At 35.4% G+C, this 17,102-nt stretch overlaps 1 protein-coding gene across 3 annotated transcripts in view; it reads left to right on the top strand.

The window, feature by feature from the left end:
• Window positions 1-16,241, top strand: part of LOC133835992 (protein doublesex) — a 46,137-nt gene extending 29,896 nt beyond the window's left edge. The window contains exons 2-4 of one of the 3 annotated variants that reach the window (XM_062266202.1): window positions 3,399-3,536; window positions 10,243-10,876; window positions 15,740-16,241. In XM_062266202.1, the coding sequence (XP_062122186.1) occupies window positions 3,399-3,536; window positions 10,243-10,820 (716 nt within the window). In that variant the 3' untranslated portion in view covers window positions 10,821-10,876; window positions 15,740-16,241. Of the gene's footprint in view, window positions 1-3,398; window positions 3,537-3,646; window positions 5,267-10,040; window positions 10,877-15,739 lie in introns of those variants that run through there. The other 2 variants (XM_062266204.1, XM_062266203.1) reach the window with 2 other exon arrangements.
• Window positions 16,242-17,102: the final 861 nt, after the last annotated feature.

Here is a 17,102-nt window from a genome sequence, read left to right as displayed (position 1 = left end):
CTTATATTGTACGAAAACTTGTATTTTAATAAAAACTTGTATCTATATAAGTGATTTCTTATATAAATTATCTATATATATTTATTCTTTAACAATATTAATAAGGAATATTTCAATTTATAAGAAACAAGTTCTTAATGGGGTCAGAACTCAATATAGTATTCAATATTGAATCGAATAACGATTACATATGAATATAGCCTGATGAATATATCATATATAATATATTTTGATGTATTTAGTATGTTCTTAGACTATATATTTAAAATACCTAAAATTGGTGCACATTTTAGCTCAAAATTTTTTTCTTAATTTAGCTTAGAATCTTCATATCTTAAGGGCTTCTAAAGTACATTTATTAAATTGTGGTTTTAACGTTTTAACAGATACATTTTGAATTCTTTATTCTTTGGCTTTTTGCCAATAAAGAATTTTGCAGATACATACTTACAATATTAATTGTTGTACAGTCGTAAACATAATTTGTTTATTTGTATTCTTTATCTGCCGTGGTAGTAAACTCTCACTAATAAGATATTCATATAATGCCAAATGAAATAGTTTGGTGCTTTATTTAATTTTTTTGTGTTATAGATGCATATACGAATCCATTGAAAGTATTCTTGGCATATAATAATAATATGAATTCACTGATAGTATTCTCTGCATTTAAAATTCAAATCTCCATAAGAGATGATTAAAATTTAGAATTCAAAGTGTTTGTTCCAAGATAATTGAAGTTTAATTTTTGTTATTTAGGTCATGAAATATTAGTTTAACTCATTTGCATAATCTATTAGAATAATTAATAAGTAATTGCAAATGAAATTGATTGGATTGACCAGCGATAAATACGAATAATGTATGAGGTGAAATCATGAGAATTAAACTGTCCGCTAAACCGCAATGCGAAACTAATATAAACTCTTGTTCTATGCAACAACAAAACAACACCAGCAACGAACATGCGACATTTGAATTGTGTGTGCAATAAACGTGCGATCTTTCTAATTGGCCAATTAATTGGCTTGCATTGATGTTGTTGAGCGAATAATAAATCAATTTATAAAATTTATATGCGGTTAATAAAATAATTTTTATGCATAAAATGCAAAAACCGCAGAGCCAATAAAACTGCACACACATTTACAAATGGCTTAATTACTAAATTAAAGCAGCAAAGAAGCATGAAGAACAGCAACCACAACAACAGCCATGATGACAGTGACATAATATAACATATATGCAGCCAACCAATACAAGCATATACAACTACATACATGTATACAGCGTAGATCATGTAAACTAAACAACAGCAACAGTAACAACTGCAATAAGCTCGCCAACAACAGCAACAAACATAACAGCTACACACGCAAAGCACAAAACATGTTTCACATGCACACACACACACACACATACAGTGTTTCGGGTGTGTGAGTGAGAGACTCGAACGCAGCGCTCGCCAATGCAAAACGTGCTCCACAAGCCTCGCAGCGCCAACTACAACCACTTCCACTACCACAGCACAGCACAACAGTTGCATGCAACAGCAACAGAGCAACATCAAACACGAAAAGGAGAAGTGAGGAGAAGAGAAGAACAGAGAGAAACATAATAAAACGACCAATGACTATGAAGCTCCGCCTACTACGGAAACTACCGACGGATGACGACGATGACGACGTCGCGACGGCAACGCAGCTGCTGCTCGTCTCTTGTTGTTCTTGCTGTTATTGTTGTTGTTGTATAGGTAAAAAGAAACGAGCGAAAAAAAAACGTCAGATGAAGAGAAGAACCAAACACTGCATAATTGGCATAACGAACATAGCAGAAGAACAATAACAACTAAATCGACCAGAAGATTAAACTGAATACTTTGAGATGAATTCAAAATATGTACAATTCTGCATATGTTATACTTTATATACATAGCTTATGCTATGTCCAAAATATAACCAGTCCATACATAAAGTATCATCTATAATTATAGGAAGTACATGCATGTGTATAATGTGATAGAGTACATAAAAAGATATAGCTTCAATTCTTTTTACAGTACCGATTTATGTTTTATGTGTTTCCTGAAGGAAGAAACTGAGAAATATTTAAAGAGGAAAAAATATCGCTTAAATATAACATAGGATACCGATTGAAGCATGTATTTTATAAATCACAAATATATTTTTGAATACTTTGAAATGTTTTTATATCAAATATAGAGAAATATAACCAGTCCATACATAAAGTATCAACTATAATTATGGGAAGTACACTTATTTGTGCATTGTAATAGTGTACATATAAAAATATAGTTATATTTCTTTTTAAAAAACCCGATTTATGTTTTATGTGTTTGCTGAAGGAGGTAACTGAGAAATAATCAAATTGGAAACACATCGCTTAAATATAGCATAAATTTTATAAATTACAACTATATTATTGAATATTTTGAAATGTTTTTATGTAGAATATAGAAGTTGTATATAGCTAAAATTATCGTGAAATTCAATTGTAGAGATCTATGAAAAGTTACACAAATAACCTGGGCATTTAATTGTAGATGTCATTCATTTTCTATTACAATATACTTTCTTAAAACTGCAAAATTTCAAAGAAAAGTCGAGAAATGTCTAACTATAAAGTATGTATATAACTTTATCTTTATGCATATCGATTTATAATTTTCAGCGCCAACTCACTTTGTATTAGTATTTAAATTAATTTAGCGACTACAAAGATAATAGCAAAAATATTAATAGAGTGGTTTGCAATCAAACTGGGTATTAGCATCAAATCAAGAACGTAAAAATTCATCATATAATAATAACAAACGTCTATTATATCTCAACATCCCTAGCTGCTAGATTTATATTCGATTATTCACACGGGCTGTCAACCTTTTCCGCTTTGCTGGTCTCAACTGTATCTGCCATTTGTTTGGCTCCAGACATTTTTTTTCGTCGTATTGTATTTCAAATTCTGTCGACGTATTTACCGTCATGTTTACACTTAGATCACTCCGAGCTGCGTATCCATTGCATTTTAATTGGTGGTTTCTCATTGTACATTCCCCTCATTGTTTGGTGTGCGTTTGTTTTTTCTTCAATGGCCGCTGTTGACGAAGCGTAAAAATCACGTACGCTGCTGAAAGGGGAAATATCATTATCAGTGGGAAATTGCGTATACGACATAATGGACGGTAATTGTTTAAAGTTTCATTCGAATCGTATTTATTTATATTCAATTTTATCAGCTGCTGTTTATGATGATCGGCTGCGTCAATGAAACGAACTTTGTATTTGAATTGCGAAGGGAAAACTTATTAATGATATAAGACTTATTCAAATGTAGACAAGTGTCTAATGTCATGAATTTGATTTCGTATTCTCTTTCAGGCCAAGATGTTTTCCTAGACTATTGTCAAAAGCTGTTAGAAAAATTTCGTTATCCATGGGAACTGATGCCGCTTATGTATGTGATATTAAAAGATGCTGGCACTGACATTGATGAGGCTTCGCGTCGCATCGAAGAGGGTAAGCCAAATAATCAAATTAATAGTCGTAAGCAAACAATCGATCACTTTGTACACTCTATATATCTATACTCTATATATACTACAAATCTTTCGATCTGATCACACCAGGCCAATATGTTGTGAATGAATACTCCCGTCAAAACAATTTGAACATCTATGACGGGGGTGAACTGCGCAACACAACGCGGCAATGTGGATGATAATTTTTCTATTAATCGCATTGAGAGAATCGCTAAAAAAAAAGATAAAACAAAAGCACACAAAAAAAAACCGAAAAGAATTTGAAACAAATTTTGCTTAGTTATATATTTATTGTTTTACGTCTACGATCTACAAATTACAGTTAAATAATTAAACTTAAAACCTAATACTTAGCTTAAAGCTTCACGAAATCGCGCGCGAGTTAAACTAAACTAATAAGAGAAAGCCTCTGTAAATATATCGAATTTATCGTAAGCACGCAACACTTACTCTTCCTCAAACTTGAAAATACACGTATCTTCAATCAACAAACCAAATATCTATGTGGATGTCCTCTACTTCTTCAATCAACAAACCAAATATCTATGTGGATGTCCTCTACTTCTTCAATCAACAAACCCTAAAGATGACGACCACTATTAAACACACTTCTTCAATCAACCCTCCCAGACGACAACTCAATCTCGACTATCTTCAATCAATCAATGACAACTCAATCTCGACTATCTTCAATCAACAATCAACACGATGTCCTGCTTTCAATGATTTCTACTCATCAATCAACACACTTTACTACAAACTCCTTATCTAAAATTTCGGTTATTGGATCCTTACGAGTATCATCAATCAACTCTCACGTGCTTGAGGTCTACCAATCGGTTGTTTAGCTTTAGTTACATCTTAATCCTTATCATTGACTAAGCAAACTTTATGTTAAGATGATACATCAGCAATTTACTGAGGTTGGGAAATCTACTACTTCTTATATCCAAAACTGCAGCTGAACTTTGAAGAGGATAGTTATAAATACAATACGTATAATTTATTTAATTCGATAGCATCTTAGTTTTATTTATAAATAGGTCACAATGGCAGATTCATGGTTCATACTTATTTATAAATAGGTCATGGTTCATACTTTTTAATTTAGGTATCGTAGCGTGATTTCGGGAATTAAGAATTTGGTCAGATCGCAAATTTAACTAGGAATGAAACAAAATCACAAGTTAATCTCACACTGTTGCGAAACATTCGTTTCTTAAAACCTAACTCTCAACCTTTTCAGATAAGATAAAAAAAACCGTATCGAAATTAGACAAAGAATAAAACTCTTCCACTTTCTAGTTGTTCTCAAAAATGTTTTTTAGTCAGGTTCTTGTTGTGAATAGCTGCAACCATTAAGCAGGTCTGAAATTAAAAATAAACTGTATCAATCTACTTGTGTACTGTGTAAAAATGCAGAATACTTATAATACTTAAGATTATTCAATCTCGCGAAATTTAACATAAATATAACATCATATTAAATTACTTAAGAATGAGAATGTATAAATATTGTTATCGATTTAAGAAGTTCATAATTCATATGCCAAGTTACAACAAACACGAAAATACTATAAAAACAACAAAACGAATTAAGTGTAAAAAAATAAAATATTTTCCTCAAAACAAATTGGTTCGGTCGACAATCGATCCTCAGGCACCGCTGGCTTGATTTGTGGGTTTACTTAAAGCTGGGAGCAGAAATCACATATAATTCTGGGTGGTCCATAAAACCGAAAAACCGAACAACGAAAAAACGGGAAAACGGGAAATTGCCTCACTGAGTTGCATTCAACACCAGGCATCAGCTGCTGTTTGTTTTCGTAGATGACATTAAAAACTGTAACGATTGCTTTCTCAAGTTGTTGCCATTTCGCTGGAACCGTTACACGTCCCAGTATTTCACTTCCCAGCATCGAAGCTGAATCTGAAGCTGGAGTTCGAGAAGGAGCTAAGGTTGAGTTGGAGTTGGAGCTGGAGTTGTGTTGTTGTCGCCGGTGCTGGCATCGTAAATGCATCATTAAACCGAAAAATGCATGCGAAAAATTTACGACATTGCCAACACCGTACACCGTCAACTTCAGCTCCTCTTCTCCTCAACCTATCTTCGACTGCGACTTCAGCTCATCCAAGGGAAAGGCTGCCAGGTAGTAGCTACAATAATATCCAGCATCGTTCGCCGGCATTAAACACGTCCAGGAACCAAGCGATGCAGGGGGATTGGGGGAGGAACTGCAGCAAGGGCTATGAATATACTTGGTGGGTGTGAAACCTGGTTATACTTACCTAGGCAATGCGACGTGTGAATGTGTGCGCTATAAAGCTTAAAAGTGTTTATGCATCAATTGTTCAAGGCGATAGACGAAGGGCACAGAGAGAGAGTGAGGCGAAGGCATTACAATAAGTGAGAGAGAAAAGAGTGGTGACATGATTGGAAACTGCGCGAAGCGATTTAAAAGCTATAAGTTGTAGAATACTCAAGTGCATTCATTCTAAGCCTATAAAGTAGTTCAGATAAAAAGCGCACTCGCAATTCACATTTGCCTATAAGCTTAACGCAATATAATTTATTATTTGTAAGGAATAATTGAAGTTTTAAAAAAATCAAAAATATTTTAAAATTTATTTGTTAATTAATAGATTACTTAGTATGAAAATATTTAAATTTCTACTAAAACAGATTAAATAAATAATAATACTTCACGAAATCAGTTTTCAGAACAAATTATAATAAGTACATTTTGAGAAGGTTCACGAAACCGCCATAAATCTAAACTAGATTACAAAAATACTTGTTTGTTTGTTTTTAGTTTCACTTTTATTGTAATTTTTATAAGGTGCAAACTGCTATCATTAAGGCTGTTAAAGCAACAACTTAAAGTTCATTGAAAAGTAGTATAAACATCACAAAGACCAAAAGCACATTTCCTGTGAAAAGCTTTATACCTAAGCATGTTAAAGCTTCCGCAATTCGTTGTTTTTAATGAACGTAAATTAATAATCATAATCCTCTCGCATTGAAAGCTTGTCAGATTCTACGTGCCTGAGGATATTATATGCTGCTAATTAACTTACGCATCACTGTACAAATGTATACATGGAAAAGCTCGTCAAATAATTGAAAGCTCGTACAGATCAGCGGTCAGTCAATGTTATCGAATAAGCAGCCTATTGATTATTGTTTATGGTCTGGCTATCACACTTTATGAGCTTCTACGCCCATTTAGGCAAATGAGTCAACTTACAACAGCTTTTATTGCACATTCCATGAGGGTTATTTGAGTCATAGTAATTTCTCGTCGGCAAATACATAAATAGTCTTCGAGCTCATAGCTCATCAGGATGTGAATGTCTTTTAACCCTAACTAGAAATTCCTGTAGCTCAACATTTTGCCAATGCTTATTAAATGCTATAGAAAAACGTTACCAAAGAAGAAGCTGAAGCAGAAGCAGAAGTAAATGCAACAACAGCAGGAAGCAAAAAATTGCAACTTTACGACTTCATATTGTGGGCGGGTCGTAAAAAATGTGCAGCGTCAACTGCGACGACAAATACTACTGACATTTTACTGCTCTAGAAGTAACATACATGCCGGAACTAGCTGCCACTTCTGCCAGACATCAGATATACAAATATATACTTACTGCCAATATATATTGACTATACTATATAGAGGAGACAGAATATGATGTATTAGAGTTCTTGCCCAACTCCTGTTGGCCCTAGTTTGTCATAAATGGCCAGAATGTGGCCTGGTCATGGCGATGTTGCCATTAAATTGAGCGAGCTTTCGAGCTGATTGTCGCTGTCATCTGGTGTTGTCGTCATCGTCTGCTAACCCAGTCAAGTGTAAAGTTATTGTCCAAGGTTTTGTGGCCTGCAAACGGGCAGATTAAAAAAGCATTCCAAGTCTGAGTGGAAGGAAAAAGAAGCTCAATTTAATGCCTGCATTTCATAAAATTTAACATTAATTTATTGACCTGTATTTGATTAACAATTATTGTTTAATTGCCTAAGACTAATTTGCAGTCGATCTTTAAAATGCATGCATCTATTATTCTAAAGCTTATATAATTAACATTTTAATATAATTCTACTACACTCTAAATTGCATATAGTTTTCTTAATCTTCAATAAAATATTATTTTGCAATTGTCTGGCAAAATTGTACAATTCTCAAAAAGAGCGTGATGAAAATAATATTTAAATAGTGATATGATATTGTTCATTTTTGTTTAACAAAACGTGATTAACAAAACGATGAATACCATAAAAATACTTATCAAAAAAATGAACAGTATGAAATACATTTGATGATTAATTTCCTATAAAATCAGCAATCACTTTTTTAATATTTTATAGCCAACTATAACAAAAAATGTAATTTTTATTGTGATTCCTATATAGCCAAATTTTTTCAATTTAAAAAAAGATATCCATTGTACGAAAACATAATTGACCAATTCATATATCGTATCCCAAATTTTTAGGTATGTTCTATAAAACGAATATTGTATTTTTTTAACACCGTCTGATTATCTTATAAAACTATAAAAGTTAGTATAGAAAGAAACCAAGATTACAAAATTAAATAGACTTTTAGTTTATTTAAACATAATTTGTAATGTTCCAAATTAAAATGATTGTTGAACATTTTCGCAGCTCCGTTTCTAACCATTACATTTGGCTAGCAGATTTTGAATGTTATTATAATACTGCAAATGTTAATGCGTTGAGATCAGGCAAAAGTTTTTGCAGTGCAATTAGGCAGCTCTCAGTTGGAGCACATAAACTTTGACCTGCTTTTTATAGATGCACTCAGTTAATTGATCCCATCCCATCCCTAGCCGAACCCGAACCCGAAATTAATGCTGGGTTTGACCAAAAACTTTACGACTTGTGGAGACCTGCGTTAGTATTAGTTGCGACCACGTTTGGCTGGCATTAAGTTTGCCTTAACCAAATACTATAGCAATGGACTCGACTCGCTTCGTTGTTAGTTAGGCACACACATGGATATATACTTTACTAGAGAAAGAGGTTCTCGTATGCCTTTGGCACACTCATGCGTAATTCTCCGGTGTGCTTGGCTCTGTTTAATGCATTCTGCAGTTGGCGGAAGAAAAAAATCCCATTAAAATTAAGTAAAATTGCACAAGCAGCAGCAGCAGCAGCAGCAGCAGAAGCAACAGCAGAAGCAGCGGCAACGTAATCGTAAAAACTTGGCATTTTGATGTTGCACCAAGCAGTAAAATTTTGAAAAGTTTTTGCCACGCAGATAAGACGAAAGGCGGGGCAGCAAAGTGAAAGAGTTTTGTAAGGTGGAGTCGGGAGTCGGTAGTCAGGAGAAGCAGTAGACAAAGGTTCTGCCTGGGAGGCAGATGGGATATGGGAGTAAGGTTGGGCTTCAAAACTCTGACATGAGGTTCAGGCGAAGGTTGCACATAAAGTGCATGCCAAGGCGCCCACATGAGACTCCACACGGGTGTGTGTATCTGTGTGCATGTGTGTATTTGTGTGTGTGTGTGGATTTCACAATGGCGCATGTCCTGGGCCGGGGACATAGACTTTTTAGTGCCGGGCATAGTTAATATTATGGCTTCAATAGTTTATAAGTTATGTGGCAAAAAAGTGTGAAACGCAGCAATTTAACGATATAAGTAATAAACTCGGAAACGTGCGAAGGCGGCGCGATTGAAACGGACAACAAGAGACGAGAAATGAGAAATGAGAAATGAGATACCAAATACGAGATTCCGCGATATTCGCAACCCACACACACACTCGCTCGCTCAGATATTATTATTATTATTATTATTCTGTTTCATTCTCATTTGCATAAGCAAGCTTTGTCTAACCATATAAATATGAAAGACATAAATCTCCAGCTCGTTTATGGCTCACTTAATGTCAAGGTAGAACGCATTCAAACCAGTTACATGAACACTTTGAATACGTTTTTGCATTTTTGGCGCCATAGTCACATAAAAATGTATCGTTCTCAACTAGATCGATCGAACGATTCACTTAACTGAACAAGCGAACTTGGTCCTTGATTGGCGTTCCTATAGTTTAGTTGACTTGAGTCCCATTCTGGTTCAATGGTATATTCTATATATTTTTAGTCCGAAATTACAACAATTGGTTGTTGTTGAAATTAAAGAATTTAAATATTGAAAGTGAACATAAAATTAAGAATCTTTAATACGAGTAATAGAAGCACTGAGCAACAAATGAAATACTTTGAATCTTCAATCAAGTATTTGCGGTGTCAAAACTGCAACTTCAGCTGAATGCATTAAAGATCGAGTATTCCTAATTTAAAATACGAAATTATTGATTTAAGTTTGTTCTCATTTTCAAATTTATAACTAGCGTTTATACTTTTAAGAACATTTCGTTCTAAAAGTAAGAAAATTTAAAAGTTCATTCATTCATTAGAACGAATTGTATTGCTTTTTAATTAATTTCAATTAGGTTTGAAAAGAACAGAACGGACTAGAAGTGAAAAGACCTGACGGACTAGATTGGGACTCGTGAAACTAAACAAACTTAATAAACTATAGGAACGAATAGTTCGTTTAGTTCAAGTTGAACTTGTGAACTACTTCATCAAAATTACATCAACAAGGGTAAAACAAAGCTAATCTAATTGTTCTCCACTCTTCGTTCTCCACAGCGCGTGTAGAAATTAACCGAATTATAGCACAAATCAACCTCAACTACTACAAGGCCATGGCAATCGATCTGCATCTGACCGGGGTGCCCATGGGTGCCCATGCCATGTACCTGACCAGCATCGAGTGCGGCACCCACTTCACGCATCTGCCGCTGACGCATATTCGCCCGCCTACTCCGGAGCCGCTCGCCTTGAGCCGCTCTCCTACCAGTCCGACAGCAACCGCTCTGACGACATCCAATTCTCATCAGAAACACTCGAGACCCACGAGCAGCAACGGCACCGCACACTCCGCTGCCTCGCCCACCCTGGCCACCACCACCACAGTGGCAACGATGTCCACACCCGGCCTCTATCATCATCAGCATCAGCAACATCAGCAGCATCAACAACAGCCACAGCAACAACAACAGCACCAACATCAGCAGCTGCGATCACGTTCCACGACGCCAACAACGCCGCCGCCGGCGCACAGCAGCAGCAATGGCGCCTATCATCATCATCACCATCATCATGGGCAGCATTTGGTCAGCTCGACATCCGCTGCGGCTGTTGCGGCGGCAGCAGCAGCCACGTAGCAGTATCGCAATGTTGCTGCCGCTGCTGCAGCAGCCGCCGCAGCTGCGCTCTTTGTGTAAGTTGCAACGCTCGCGTTGATTATTCAAAGTCAATAGCCCATTTAATCTAACAACATAAAATAGATTGGCATTGCCAAACTTAAATACCTGCCCTTAAATACTCTGATAATACCCACTGGGGCAACAGTCTAAGTTAGGGATCACAATAAACTAACCAAAAATTGACCATAAACTTTTAAGCATTTATATTAAAATATGTAAAATTACATTGTTCAAAAGGCATTTGGATTCACTATTTTGGCAATAATATATATTTTAATTCTTAGATATCAGCACCATTTAAAATAAACATTAAACAAATAAGAAATTTATAGTCGAGTGTGCCGAACTCTGAGATACGCGCTACCTATTTTGGATAATAGCAAAAAAAAATGTTTTATTATTTATAAAATATACTAAATCAATATACCGCAAAAGTACTAAAAGTATACAGATATATATACTGATAAAGTACTAAATAAAACCTTAAAATTTTTAATGAAGTGAAGTCAAGTTGTTTTTGAGATCTTTCTCATGAGCTATTAAGCTTTCTAAAAATATTGCGTCTATCAAAATATTTGATACTTCTTTTTGTGCTCGTTTTTTTATTTTGTAAGTTCTAAGAAAAAGTTGCTTTAATAATTGTCACATTTAAATTGTACTTTATTTCAACCGGTCTTGAATCAAGAAAAATACAAAACTTTGTACAATTAAATGTATTAAAGTTTTCAGCAAACTAAAGAACAAATGTGGCAAGCATTAGTTGTATTGTTTAACTCTGCAACACAAAAACTTAAAGGGTATTCGGGCACAACTCGCAACAATTGCAGTTGTGTTGAAGATTTCAACTTATTTGGCATGCAGGACCAGGCGCATTGCGTTTAATCAAATCAATTTCGCAGCATAGTTTTATGTTTACAATTTAAGTTGGTTGCCTCTTTGCTGCTGTAGCAATGCTCGCCACTTGCCACTTGCCACATGCCTCATGCCACTTTGCCCCCGCATCACTTGCCGTTTGCCAGTTGCAGCTTTCATTCCTTCATTTCCATTTCCGGCGGCTTCTGCCATTCTTTCGCCATTGCTGTTGCCGTTGGTGTTGCATTTCCGGGCTGCGCACGAAAGTATGCAATGGCTTTTTCATCATTTGCCTTGATGGCTGCAACGTGGCAACAAAAGCTTCTCATCCAGTTCTGCTGGCTGCTGCACCCGCTTGTGCCACACGCACAGATGAAAAACAATTCCTTTTTCTGGGTTGCCAATGCCAAAGCTTGTGCTTTTGTGCTGACAATTGAAGCATTCGTCTTTTGGCCATTTGTTGTCGTCGTTGCTTAATTTAGAGGCAAGTGTTAAATTTCCATGCTGATGCTGGCTGTCTGGCTGGCATTTTAGTTTATATTCTCCGCTCCTTCCTCACTGAACTGATGCTTCAACATTTTGTTGCCTTTTGTGTGTGCGTTGCGTTTGCTTTAATTAAAAACTCAAGTGGCGTCAGCATGGATCTCAGCGTGAGACTCAGGTTTCTGTGATACGTCTAAGGAAGAGGAGGGGGAGAAGGGCTCGTCCTACGAGTATTTGCAATTTACTATTTGCTATTGCATTGGCATTTTTATGTGGCTCGCCACAAATATCGCAAATATCATATAATGTTTTGCCCTCGAAACGCACATCAAAACTTTCGCCTGCTTGCCACAATTTATGAGATGCCCGGACAACACTTTAGAATGCATATTTCAATGTGTCTCTGTCTGTTTGTCTGCTCGCAAGGTAATAAAATATACGCATTTTGCAACAACTACGCCATCTAAATCTTGTCTAGAATTGTGCTCTTTCCGCGCTATCCTTCGATTGTTTGTGCGCCCTTTCGGCACATTAAAACCTCAACTCAACTCCACTCAACTCTACTTGACTCTCCTCATCTCCTGTGGCATTCCGCATCAAAGGCGCGTCGTGAGTTTTTACGAGTGCATCATAAAAGTGGAACGTGAAAAAAAGAAAGAAAAAAAAAAATTATTTTGATTTTTCCTTGTTTTTTTTTTTTTTTTTTGGTCTACTAGTGTATAAATATTTCTGGATGCGCTCTAAGCCTAGGCAAGAGTGCAATTAAATTGCCAGAGAGTGACTACAAAGTCAAAGACAACGAAAGGAAAGAAGATGCTGATGATGCCTGCTTGCCTGTGACTGTCAGTCAGTCAGTCAGGCTGTCTGGTCGGGGGCACATAAAACTATCGCAGAGTTCGTTTAACTCCATCAGCTTTTGTGGGAGGGGAGCGAAAGAAGGTTGAAATCAAACTTATCAGCAAAGCAAGCAGAAATCAACAGCAACAATTATTCAACTGCAAATGCAGCGCCCATAAAAAGTGCCAAACAATGCGAAACTTTTACGAGCCTCTCAGGCTCCTGGGGCAGGAGCAGCAGCTCCCGAAATGCATTTCATTTGTTTCATTTCGCGCTAACACACACACTCACACACACACACACTCACACAAAACAATATAAGTTTGCCAATGGCACTTCAATTCCCTGACCTTTTCTTCTTGACTGCCAACTGGCGACTCGCGACTGTCGACTGTCGACAGCAATAAATGCATAAGTTTCCATTTAACGATATTTTGTTTCCATTTTTCGTGCAAATATCATCAAATTTTGCACACCTTTTGACTGTAAAAAGCGCCAGAAATAAAATGCTTTTCATTTCATTTCTCTCAGACTTTCGTTTTTCATTTTTACAAGCGTTTTCCTATCTGAATGAGTATAAATATCAAAATGGCTTGTCAAGTTTCCCAGCCAATTTCAATGTTAAATTGTTGAAAACGTTTTCTTGCAAATCTATTGGCAGATGTTAACAAAGTGACAAATATCGTTTCAGAGCTCATTAAATCAAATTTAGAATGAATTTTCGACTTATTTCATTATTTTATTTCGAATTATAGAAGTCTATAATTAAAACAAGAATAAAATGTTTAACATAAATTTGTGACTGACCCAAAACGAATGAATTTATAAAAGACAACAAAATTGATTTTGACTTTGAAATAATTAACTTTTGGATGTGTTAAGTTTTTCATTGTAATACTTTCGACACAATTTGAAACCTTTGATGAACAATAGAAAACTGTTTATGCTTCTTCCATAGCTAATCGACTTCCCTTTACACCACTTGAATGATCACTTAAGCAATTTCTAAACAAACATATCATACAAAAACTTCACGTTCGTGTTTGAACACTTAACAATCAAAAATATACAATATATTCAATGTATTTGTGTTGTCGCACAATTTCCGTTGATTTCTAATTTCCGTTGAGTCGTCATTAAAAAATACAAACAGCAAATCCCTCACATTTAATGGTCCTCTTCTGCTTCTTCGCAGTCATCATCACCCAACGACGACAGCCTCATATGCTCCATCCATTCTCGTGCTCGTTTACGTTTCCATTCTCGTTCTCGTTCTCGTTTTCGAGGTCGAGGCGAGCCATAATAAATGCAACGCTTGCCATAAAAATAAAAAAGACCATGAGGAGGGGGGAAAATATTATAGTTTTGGCGAGCGAGTTTCGGAGTTTAAGAGTTTCAGTTTCAGTTTCAGCTTCAGCCTTAGTTTGCCTGCTCTACTCGAGTTTCGGTTTCTCTCTGGACCCCGTCTATAATTCGGCTGGATTGTTTATTATTGTTCGTTCGGTTTGCGTGTTGAGCGCTCTCCGGTTTTTATGGTGCCACGTTACGCCGTTTTTTTAGTGGACACGCATTATTAAAAAATAAACAATATGTATTGTATGCTGTGCTGTGCGAATGAGTATGTTCGAGTATGCATAACATACAGAGAACCTAAACTCAACTCGTCGAGTCGAATTGAAACGAATTGAATGAAGCGCTCCTGCCTGTAGCACTTTTTCAGCTACTCATTTTTCACTGGAAAATTTTGTGGTTATCATAAAAAGTTGAGTTGAGCAAATAAACAAAATGAGAGTTCGTTGCTTAATCTGATCTACAACGAATGCAGAATGCCCTATAAAATAATATTTAGATCTAAATAAACTTTATCAGCTGTCGAAATAATGAAGACATTTGATATGCCTAAGATTATTTATTATTTCTTCACAATCTTGTGTACACATTGTTCGAAATAGTTGCCAATATGAAAAGGTACTTACTTATTGGGTTATTTACTGGGGACTGCTTGAGATGCTTTTAGAGCACATTCTCTAAGATGTATCAAAGTGATTTTCAATGTTTTTCAGTTCATTTGCAATTAGTTCGAGCAAGACAATTGAAAAGCAGCCATAACAAAGTTGAGAGATGCTGCTGCTGCATTATCTTAAATTGCATCATAAAAATCACATTTGGCATTATAAAATAAAAAATAAAGTCGAGTCGAGTTGGGAATGCAGCTGCGTCCTAAACGGCAAAAGGAATCAGGCATCCACTCTCAAGCTGGGCAGCCATCGGCTAAGGGAATCGCAACTGGCACCCACTGTCGTGGTCGTCGATGTTGCTATAAAATTTGGTTTTACGAGCGAAGAGTTCTCTCATCCTTTGGGTTAGCTGGTTACCTGGCTGGCCAGGCGGCAGGTAAGCAAGCCCAGAGCCAGGCGCAGGACTGTCTTCGGTGCCTTTTGACTGGCATTACAATGATTTTAATGCTTTTTATGGCTGAGACATTGCACCCATATGGGCACGCTGGGATTATTGCCAACGGTCGTTGCCATTAAAGCAGTTTTATGCCCGCATTTGTGCTTAAAATGATTACCAATAGCATATTGAATTTCAAACTAATTAATAGGCAGGCCAGAATCAATTTTAGTACAATGAGATTAATAATCTCCATTTATCACTCGAACTTATATAAAATATATAATTCTCTTTTCTCCATTTCGATGTAGCGATAATTAAAACTCTGCACCATACTAAAGATGCTATCCTGGAGCCTACGAATGTCTCTATCTATACATATGTTGTGTATATCATTGAAGTGAATCTGCAAAAGGAACAGTGGAAACAATTTACAAATTATATGCGAAGATGGTATTTTATTTTTTCTATTTTTTTTTCAATTATAAATAGCAAAGCTTTGAAATAAACAAATATAGTTAGCATAATGCATAATTCATTGCTGGGCTGAGCTATGTAACTTAACAACATATTCAAATTGATCTCAACAAATTTATAGTAAATCTAGATCGTAATCATCCGAACAGTGCTGATTCATCTGAAATAACTATCGTAAATAAAAATAAATAAAATATAAATTTCAATTCAGTTGATTCTCCACATATTAAATCGATTCTCCCCCCAAATGACACAAAGATAACTGATTGCTAGAAACTAAGAATCTTAATACGATAATCTGCGCAACATAAACACATACGAGTATATGCATATACACATAAATCTACACACACATAATGATATCTAGTCCTAAGCTTGCACCACTTCCAAGTAGAGCACCATACTATACTATAAAATAAAGCAACAAAATTTAAGAAACTTGTATAGCAATTGGGAAATTTTCAATTTTTATGGCTAGAATTCCCAATTATGAGATTATATCAGCTTGCAACAAAATCGATTTTCGAAACTTCTTTAATTCTTTTTAATATTATATTACATTTCCTTGGGCTGTGCGCTGTCATGCGGTTTTATTATATTCATATTTTTTTATTTTTGTAACGAACGAGAGGTGAACAGGGAATATGGAAAACGAAAGAATGTGGACCGGCTTTTACAACAAATTTGTATTCATAAGTTTAGTTTTTATTAATGAAAAGTGTATGTATATTTTAAGTGAACATTGTGTGTAAAAATCGACGAGAACCAAAAACGTTATGCTATTCAAATTGTAGTTCAATTTTTCTTTTTTTATATTAATTAAATCAAAACAAAACTCAATTTTGCTTTTCGAAAATACGAAAAACAAGTAAGAAAGCTACAGTCGAGTGTACTCGACTGTGAGATATACTACCCATTTTGAATAAAAGAAATGTATTTTTCGGTATTATTCTCAAAATATACCAAATATACTTCAAAATACTAAAAATACCATATGGTATATGTGGTATATCGATATAGTACCGCATTTAAAATATACCATAGACAGCTCAATATACCAGATTGTCAAAAGCAACTCAGACCCCTAGTAAGTAGGCGTTTTGCCCATATAAAAGTATTTCTTTAATAACTTCGACAATTTCTCTGATCGCAACCAAATTTTCAGGAATCATAACTACTATAGTAATTATTGTATAT

This window comes from Drosophila sulfurigaster, chromosome 2R (genome assembly GCF_023558435.1).
Source record: "Drosophila sulfurigaster albostrigata strain 15112-1811.04 chromosome 2R, ASM2355843v2, whole genome shotgun sequence".
NCBI classification, from domain to species: domain Eukaryota; kingdom Metazoa; phylum Arthropoda; class Insecta; order Diptera; family Drosophilidae; genus Drosophila; species Drosophila sulfurigaster.
The sequence above is the reverse complement of the archived record's forward strand: the minus strand, read 5'-3'. Positions and strand labels throughout refer to the sequence as shown.